General features: G+C 41.7%; 2 protein-coding genes across 2 annotated transcripts; both read left to right on the top strand.

Moving 5' to 3' along the window:
* The first annotated feature begins 3762 nt into the window (after positions 1-3762).
* On the top strand, positions 3763-5365 carry LOC120896618 (zinc finger protein 264-like). Its single transcript, XM_040300872.1, has 2 exons — positions 3763-3940; positions 4021-5365. Exon 2 carries the CDS (start codon positions 4039-4041, stop codon positions 5341-5343), a length of 1305 nt encoding a protein of 434 aa, XP_040156806.1. The 5' UTR covers positions 3763-3940; positions 4021-4038; the 3' UTR covers positions 5344-5365.
* Positions 5366-5407: 42 nt separating this feature from the next.
* On the top strand, positions 5408-7721 carry LOC120896619. The gene is made up of 2 exons (XM_040300873.1): positions 5408-5696; positions 7259-7721. The coding sequence occupies exons 1-2, from the start codon at positions 5435-5437 to the stop codon at positions 7636-7638; spliced, it is 642 nt and encodes a 213-aa protein (XP_040156807.1). The 5' UTR covers positions 5408-5434; the 3' UTR covers positions 7639-7721.
* Positions 7722-10230: the final 2509 nt, after the last annotated feature.

Raw genomic sequence — 10230 nt, 5'->3', positions numbered from 1 at the left:
CAAGAAATGTCAAATTCATATAAAAATTATAAAATTAACTAGTTTTATGATTAACTCATTTTGAGTTAATCGATTAATCGTTAGTAGAATATTATTTTATTCAATAACTATAAGTTTGGCAACTTTTCATGAATAAACATGAATTTCAAAAATACCACTAGACAAAACAGAGGTGCACAAAAAACTGGCTGCCCACTTGACTATCACTGCAAATGTTCGCCGTACGTTTTAACAGCTGTCACATTTATGCGCACGGTTAAGCCGCCCGCCGGTTAATCCGCCCCCGGATAATCGACGTTCTACTGTACATTGTTGGGTTGATAATTTATGAACCAGTCAACTATTAAACAAAGCCTGCCAAATTAAAAAGAACTGTTGAATTCCAACTGCATTGCCAACCTTAATTGAAACAACTCGGATCATCCCAAGTGCCACGAATCTGCTAAACGACCACTAAACGGGTTCTAGCCAATTACCAAAAACAAATAATCGACCACTAAACGGGTTCTAAATGACTCAAGCAAAGACTTCGTTTAGCAGACGGTGAACGACAGATGCATCCTAAAAATAGCAAAAAAGCCAGTGGCGCCATCTGTTGGTGGGATAGCCACACAGCGAAGCTTTCCTCGTAGAGCTTTCGCCTTCCCTATGTACTGTTGTATGATTTCGCATTGAAGTTATGGATCGCTAGAACTAGAAAAGCGATACGATTGTTTAAATACTTAACTCAGAACCACCTGAACCATCAGAACTGAAGCAAGTGAGATTTGGCAAATGGTCGATAGAGCAAATGGTATCAACCTGTGTACCACACGACCATTTTAATTGCTTTTGGCTCGGAAAGTTAGAAGGGTATATATGTCACGATGAAGATAGGCGAAACATATTGCAAGAAAAGGAAAGCAAATTAATGATGAGTTGAAATACACCATCTATTGAGCAATTTTTCGTTTGGAGCTTTAGTTTTTTTTATGGATATTTGATTCTTCAGTCGTTTAAGCTTAAGGCTGGAAATAGACGAACCGAGATCGTCGCGGTACCGTTGAATTCGCGCCTTGTTTATAACAGTTGTAGAACAGTAGAGCTGTCAAATCTTCCGCGCCTCCAATCGCGCCTGCTGTTTCGCAGAGATACCCAACTTCGGTATTGCTGAGATTTTCGCGGTAGCGCGAACCGATTATTTTTACTTTTTCTGGCAGATTTGTGTGAAAACTCGTGTCGAGAAACGAGTTTTGTATTTTATTTTGCATACACTATGTGAAATAAATAATTTGATTCGCAAATTGATAGAAAAATATTTCTTCTTGGCACATTCAATCGTCACCAGACCTCGGATGGTTCCATACACGAACCGCGATTATCTCGCCTATCTGTCAGATTTTACAGGGTTTCACACTTTATCTCAAGACCGCGGGACCCCTTCCCGAATCTGTCTTAGCCAAAGCCAAGATTGCGGTATGATGCTTGAAATCGTTGATGATACCTGAAAACGTTGATGATACCTGAATTCATCGGATGCAATGCTGAATCTGCGGCACATTTCTCGAACACACTGGTCCGCGCCGAGGACATGCGGTCTAATATTTTTTTACATGGATAACCTTTGTGTACATCAGTCTATTAGAAACACTCAATTATCCTTTTCGTTTTTTTTACCAAGAAAAGATAATTTAATAGAATGAGTGAATGCATATTTGTTTAATTAAAATATTTACAAGTGTTAAGAAAGTAGTTTGAACTGTTTAAATAATCTTTTCTGGTTAAAACACGAAAAAATAATTCACTGTTTTCAGTACACTGATGTACACAAAGGTTATCCGTGTAAAAAAATATTCGACCGCATGTCCTCGGTGCGGACCAGTGTGTTCGAGAAATGTGCCGCAGCCCTGCGGCAAGCCAAGACTGCGGTATAACACACATAAGGCCGCAAATACACGACGCGCGTTTCCGCGCCCGCGGAAACGCGTATAACAATCTAGCCATAGAAATGAAATGTCATTCGAACGCGCTACCGCGGAAACGCAGAGATGCTCATGCAGGATATCTCTGCGGAACTGTTATACGCGTTTGAACGCGCCCGCGGAAACGCGCGTCGTGTATTTGCGGCCTAACATTGTAGTGTTCTGATCAATTTTAAAAGGAATATTCAGCCAAATTCAAAGTGTGTTATTGTTCCGAGTTTCGGCAGGAGCCCACAACATTGAGCTGTCAAAAATGAACATTTACTGTGTACCTATTTTCGGCAGCATTTAAAGTGAAAAATAACCTGTTTATCGTGATTTTAAAATTCCGAACAAGTTAGAATAAATTAAATAAGCATAAAATCTTTAATATACACCACTTTTTCATTGTTTTATTCTTCTGATTCTCTTAATCACAAAACCTGCCGAACGATTGGCTGACAGGAAAGCTGCCGAAAAAAAGCACAATTTACAGTAGAACGTCGATTATCCGGGGACGGATTAACCGGCGGGCGGCTTAACCGTGCGCATAAATCTGACAGCTGATCATACGTACAGCGAAAGTTTGCAGCGATAATCAATTGGGTAACCAGTTTCTTGTGCAGCTCGGTAGTGTCTAGGGGTATTTTCGAAATTCATTTTTGTTCATGAACAGTTGTTAAACCTACAGTTATTGATTAAAATAATATTCTACTAACAATAAATTGATTGATTCTAGGTGAATTAATAATAAAACTAGTGAATTTCATATGTTTTATATGCGTTTGACATTTCTTGGACCATTATCCGTGCAAATCGATTAACCGGCAAACGTCCGGTCCCGAGCTGCCCGGATAATCGACGCTCTACTGTATTTGATATTTTGGAAAATACGTAATGAAATGGTGTGAAACTTCGTATGTGAATATCAAATAAGTACACTTTCACTACAAAATTGTATTTTGTGAAATTTTTTACCGCATTTATGCAGAATTTCTCGTTTTTAGCTACCCTGCCGAAAATAGGTACACTGCCGAAAACTGGTAGGCTGGAAATAGACGAACCGAGATCGTCGCGGTACCGTTGAATTCGCGCCTTGTTTATAACAGTTGTAGAACAGTAGAGCTGTCAAATCTTCCGCGCCTCCAATCGCGCCTGCTGTTTCGCAGAGATACCCAACTTCGGTATTGCTGAGATTTTCGCGGTAGCGCGAACCGATTATTTTTACTTTTTCTGGCAGATTTGTGTGAAAACTCGTGTCGAGAAACGAGTTTTGTATTTTATTTTGCATACACTATGTGAAATAAATAATTTGATTCGCAAATTGATAGAAAAATATTTCTTCTAGGTACATTCAATCGTCACCAGACCTCGGATGGTTCCATACACGAACCGCGATTATCTGGCCTATCTGTCAGATTTTATAACATAATTGACAGCTCAAGTCATACGCGATTTTCGCGGTACCGCGATGATCTCGGTTCGTCTATTTCCAGCCGTACAGTTACCCCAAGGTGTATGGATATTAGGAGGTGAAGTGCTTCAGAGCAAATTGACATTTCACGACTTGACATAACAATACTGGGGGCTCCGGTATTAAAATCGGCGAGGGCTGGAGGGGGGTACAGAAAATTGTATGCGATTTGACATAACAATACTCAATGATGGCGCCCGGAAAACGCGCTAACAATTCACCTCCTTAATAAAGACACCTTGCAGTTACCCTATTTTTTCTACGCTCAACAAGGCTCAAATTTGACGGTCAGACAAGCTGCCAACATTAGTTTATTTGACGTTAAGGACAGCGCTGTGCTCTTTGGGTATTTGTTGTGATCAGCTCACTGTTGTTGTTGCTCGGTACCATACGAGTTGTGTAGTGGTGGAAATCGGTGTGATATAAATTTTACAATTTGCAACAATTGCAAAACTTTCGTGTGATGTTACGATAATATATTTAATGTGTGGTTTATTAATGTGTATACACATCTGTGGAAGTTAAGGTAATGTATTAGATACATGTGAACCATTTTGTTTCGTTTACGTATTTGTTTTTATATTCCCATTTCGCTTACCCCCAAAGGCTCATGAATTGCCCTCGATGGAAAACGATGATAATGCCAAATCCACAAACCGACACGCGAAACGAGTTAGCTATGAATGTAAAACGTGCTGCAAGACGGTCTACTCTAAATCGCACAAGCAGTTCCACGAAGAAGTGCACCGTACTTCCCGCTACGCCTGCAATCGCTGCAACAAAACCTACGTGCACAAGCGCGATCTGGAGCTGCACCACAAGGTGCACGATGCACCCGGTCGGCATCATTGCACGCGCTGTACGGCCAGCTTCGACAGTGCGGCCCAGTTGCAGACGCACAAGGACTCGAAGCACGTGCCGAAGGAAAAGTTTGCTTGCCAGCTGTGCCCGTTGAAGTTTACCCTCAAAGGTAACCTTACCAAGCATCTGATCGTGCACGATGGCAATCGTTCGTTTTCCTGTGATGTCTGCGGCAAAACATTTTTGCGCACCAATGCGCTAAAGCACCACATGCTGAGCCATCGCGTAAAGCGCTACCAATGCCAGTCCTGCAACAAAGAGTTCATCGACGCCCGAAACCTGGAGCGGCATCTAAAAACCCATTCCCGGTTGAAGGGTTTCAAGTGCTCGATCTGTGGCGTAACGAGTACGCGCAAGGACAACATCGTGCGGCATGCCAAAAGTTTTCACCCGGAGAGCGATTTGAAGGAAATTGTGCTTGCAAATGGCAACGTTAGTGAAGACCAGATGGAAGCAATTAAACGGGAAGCACAAACAAGCACCAAACCGGAACTGTCCGTGCCGACCAATCGTATTAGTGTCATACAGGTGATTGGAACGCCAAAGACATCGATCACGCTGGTTCAGCCAAGCGGTGATCGAGCGCCGTCAACCGATCGGACTACGGGGCGCGAACCGAACCAAATCAATGCACTGCCCACCACCAGACAGGAAGCGCCGAAAGTTGGTTTCGCCGCCCGTCTAGACAATCTAGAAATCTATCGAAAAATCTTGCAACCTGCGAGTACGCACAGCAGCACAACTGCCAACAGTAGCCGGTTGTCGGAAGTAGGTCAGTCTAACCTCCAAGCTGAAGATAGCAGCACAAAACAAACCGAACGCTTCCCATCGGGTGAACTCGGCCACTGTAATAATCCGACCGAAAACACGGTTGCCAATGGTGACGCAGCTAGTCATAGTGGGGGCAGTGGGGGTAGCAAAGGTAGCGCTGATGGTGGGAACGCTAGCGCTAGCACCGCCAGCGGTCTAGGATCTATTAATAATTTCTGTGAAGTTCACTGGCGTAAGCGCACCTCGCAGTACTTTATCACTAGCAGCAAGGCGCAGACCGATCGTCCGACTGTGTAGTGCGCGTACGAGACAAAACACACGCGCGTGTAGTGCTGTATTGTGTGTGCAGTGTTCAAATCGATTGGAAACGGTCACTAAACCCGGAACCATGCTTGATCGAAAAACGGCAAACGTGGATGAGGAAGATCAACAGTTGATTGTGAGTTTTATGAAAACGAAAAAGTGGCGCAAAATACTCGAACTCGGACAAGAATTAGCTCCCGCGCAACGTTCCAACCTCCTCTGGGCCTGGCCGCTCGAGCAGGACGTGGAACGGCTCGGTGAGGTGCTGGCGCGATGTGGAATACGAAAGATTGCTAGCATAGGCTGTGGTACTGGTTTGCTTGAGTGGATCATCGACTGTGCAAATGGTGAGTTATGTTTAATGTTGTGATCAAAATCGTGTCGGCAATACTCTGTCTTAAACATATGGGGTTGTGATACGAATTTAATACAACTTCAATTGCGTAAACATATTCTCAACTATGTTAAATGTTTCGTTAAATACGAGGATTTGTTATACGCACGTAATATGGTAGTTTGATCAACAGAGTGGTCTTCAAGGCTACCATGCTTGTTGAACATATATTTCGCAACTATTCAAATAGCATTTCTTTCCCATTGTTTCCCATATTTTCTAGGGATTACTAATTTATTGCTCTAAACGGGGTTTGACAAATTCTATTATTTTCTCAGAATGATCGTAATATGTTATTTATTTAATGAAATGTTTAATGAAATGAAGCAGTTACAGTTACAATAAATTGATAAATTAATAAATTAAACCCTCAATAAATGCCTTATGACAGTGTGCGGAATGAGAGTGAATCAATTGGGGCCTAAAGAAAATATCTTCCGATCTGTACGACGGCGCTTAACTTGCGTTTATTGAATTTATGGAACTGTTACTGTTACATTACTGCCATTAGCTATTAGAGTTACATAGGTCGACAAAGTAAAGTGTAATAAATTTAAATTTAAAGCTGTGGATAACGCTTGAGAAGAACCAGATGCAAAAGCTAGACACAAAACTAGATTAACATTAAAAAAAGCAAAAAAAACACGTCACAAAGATCCTGAAACAAGTCTGAAATGCTAGAGGAATGCATATAAATTATTTAGTTGATGTTATATTTGTTCAAAATAATAATTCTAAAGAATAAAGTGGGAACATTACAGGGTTTACCTAGCCAATCCGGCATCGTCAAAGCGTTATCGGTCGCCGTAAATATTGTTTCGGGCAACGTAAACTCCCACTTGGGCACTGTCATTTCTATTCTAAAAAAATCTCGCCTTCACAAGCAAGTAGATGAAGAATGCATGCAAGAACACACTCATCAATACCTACATCTCACACATTTGAAACACGCTTCTAAGGGAGATACACTACACACTAAAATTCACGTCCGGCCCACTTCTACGACCGAAGCCGAAGAGAGCCTCCTATATTGTCAAATAAGAAGGAAGGAAATAAAGCAATTAAACTGAAGACACTATCTCACATTCTCCACTCATCGATAAGCGCCCAATTTTCGATTTTTGTATGACTTCGTGAGTTTTGGGCTGGTAGTGAGTGCTATGTGTCACCTCCCTTAAACTTTTCCTCCACACTTATACCTCTTTTAGAAATAGCTTGATATTTAATGATTCTTAGTATTGAAACACTCGAAATGAGCACGATTTTGTATCGGGAACAAAAATAAAATTGCTCGTTATGCGAGATTTTACTCATTAAGGAGGTATTCGTAGAGCATTTAGATTTGCTGGTTATGCGAAAAATTTATTATAAGGAGCACTCGTTATGAGGGATTTCACTGTATTATCTTCTCGTCTGACAAATTCTTTGTTTAGGCCACTAACAACCTCTCGCCAAATTTGCTTCAATCGCAAACCAACGTAAATAATATTTTGTTCATGCTCTCCATCTTTCCAGAGGCTATCAGTGTAATCGGTATAGAAATCGACGAAGAATGGTGGAGCTCCAAGTACGCACCCGTTCGGTACATTCCATTAGCGTTCGTCAGCGGATCGGAAAGCTCGTTACGAGAGGTTACGGCCAAATGGCAGGACGAGCAGCCAGATGCGTTGATGTTTTGCTACTTCAACAACGGTGCTGCGTTTGAGCAGTATGTAAAAGAGTTTACTGGTCGTTTCGTGATACTAATTGGACCGGGCCAGGGAAAGGGCGTACACACAAACCCATTGCCTTTGGCACCCGGTGAGTCGTTTGAGCGTGATTGGAAACTGCTGGAACAGTTCGCGATCGGAAGCGAAAATGTCAATTGCATTGCCATCTATGAGCGAACAAAGTAATGAACCGTGTAAAGCACAATTTACTATACAAATATAATGTGAACAAAATTATACGAGCAGCATATTGCTGACGGAAAAAGTTATCAGTATCATATTATTGGACCTCGAAGAGTTTGAAAAGAAGATTCGAAAGAAAGCTTAGTAAGGGCTGTAAATGAAAATCAAAATGTACATGATATTCGAACATAGAAGAAGGTAGGTAAAGACGGAAACTGCGGATAAAATGGGCACATCTCATAAAATCATGTTAAAAGTAATTATCGAATAATTCAACAATGCTGAACTAAACTGAAAGTAAAATAACATTTGAGAACATTTTGGGCGTAATATACAAAATTCGTGAAATTCACAAACAAAACAAATTTACAATCGTGCCGTCCCTTGTGGATCTAATTTGACTACTGCGGATCACAGAGCTTGAGATAAATTTGCATTGTTTATATTTTCGGAAGATTTATTACATAAATCTGTTTTTGTTTTTTAAGCAAAAAAACAAAAATGGCAAAAGATCGAGAATGAATGAAAAAAAAATCGTTTTCTGGTGGTTTATGCATCTTGACACCAAAACGGGAAAGACGGACACTCTGTCGAAAGGGGAAAGATGGACACCAAAATTGTTGATTTATTTTACTGATTATGAACAGATTTTATCAAATACCTTTAAATGAAGGTTTTTCGAAGATATTAACCATCCGACAACTAAAGAAAGCATTGAAATAAGCGAGAAATGAAACACCGGTCAAAATAGCAGTCATTCGTTGTGCTGATCAGCGATCGACGCTGATCAGGCACTTCACGAAACCCAATATTTTGCCACGGCCTGGAAAAATTTATTAGACAAAAAGAAGAGTTATTGGTATGACATCGTTCAGGAATTGATGAGAGATGCTATAGGATTAAAAGATAAAAATGGCTTGACCTATTAACAAGTCCCAAGACGGTCTCATGATACAGTTGTCAACTCGTAGGACTTAACAACATGCCCGTCACGGGGTCAAGCCCCAACTAGACCGTGCCACCATATGTAGGACTGACTATTCTGCTATGGGGGTAATCCAAAAGTCCACTGACCGACAACGGTTGTTGAGCCAAAAGAAGAAGATTTAACAAGTCCCAGAAACATGCTGGGGTCGTGGACTTTCCTTGGAGTAATATCCTAAAGGGATGTTCTTGACTGTTGAACTGTAAACTGGAGCAGCGTCCGCTGTAAATGCCCTATATTTCGATAATGCTTTACATTCTATATTCTACCAGGTGTTAGAAGTGGTGCTTACACTTTCTAGATTGACGGCTGAATGAAACCGTCGTTGTTACCAGGACGTGGAAAACAATACTGTAATCCTCTTCATAAAATACTGATAAAATACTCCTGGTAATCTCCTTCAATTTCCAAAGTTTTCGACAGGTCCATCTTACCCTTCATGGTGTCCATCTTTCCCATATCAAGTGTCTTACTTCCCATATAGTCTACCCGAACATTTCAAAACTGCACGAAAAAAACTTGTTTTTAGTTCATGGAAAAAAACATAAAAATCGATAAAAAGTAAAAAGTTTCAACACATAAAACATGAGTGTAAGATGTTTTCATGGTCGTTGTATTAATATATTCCTAGATTTTGAACATTTTCCTCAAAGTATCTGTCTTTAGCTATGCTTTAACAGCCATACAACAACCTATGTCGAACAATTCTGATCAAACATTTTGTTGGCTATGTTCAACATTTTGGCTATGAAATGCCATACAAATAACTTGAACAGTCGTGATTGAATAATTCCTTACGCAAAAAAACATTAGATATAAATCAGGCTGACGATAGTAGTTTTACGGAAAATAACCAGAAACAGGGGTGAAACTCTTAAAAAAAATACTTTAGCACAAATAGTTACGTCCAAGCAACAGATGAACTCGAATACATCTCGAATAGTGTTGGGTCATACGATTCATTTCACGATCCGACCCGGAGTCGGGTGCGAGCTAGCCGGAATCGATTCCGACCCGTGGGTGCAGCGGGTGCGCTAGGTCGGAGTCGGAATCAAATTCGACCCGCGGGTGCAATGAGTTCGGGTTGACCCGAAAGATCAGTAGGTGCGAGAAAGCATAAGCGACTCCGACCCGTTGGTGCAGCGAGTTCGGGTCGGGCCACGGTAGGTTCAGTTTGACCCGATGGTGCAGCGAGTTCGGGTTGACCCGAAAGATCAGTAGGTGCGAGAAAGCATAAGCGACTCCGACCCGTTGGTGCAACGAGTTCGGGTCGGGTAGAGTCAAGGTAGGTTCAATCCGACCCGACCCGACCCGAACTCGCCGCACCAACGGGTCGGAGTCGCTTATGCTTTCTCGCACCTACCGGAGTCGTTGCACCCACTGAACCTACTTGTACCTTTCGGGTCGACCCGAACGACTCCGGGTCGCTTACGGATGGCTCCGACCCGATAGGTTCTGGTCGACCCGCCCATCACTAATTTTGAATGCGTTAGGAATACATATTTCGAGCTGGCGAGTTCGATGGCATGGCCCAATGCTTACTCGAATCGATGTCGATCGAACGTTCGCAATTGGCACCATTTCATGTAATAATCTGGTAGTGTTTTGAT

Source organism: Anopheles arabiensis, chromosome 2 (genome assembly GCF_016920715.1).
Source record: "Anopheles arabiensis isolate DONGOLA chromosome 2, AaraD3, whole genome shotgun sequence".
NCBI classification, from domain to species: Eukaryota; Metazoa; Arthropoda; class Insecta; order Diptera; family Culicidae; genus Anopheles; species Anopheles arabiensis.
This window is presented reverse-complemented; position numbering and strand designations above follow the sequence as displayed.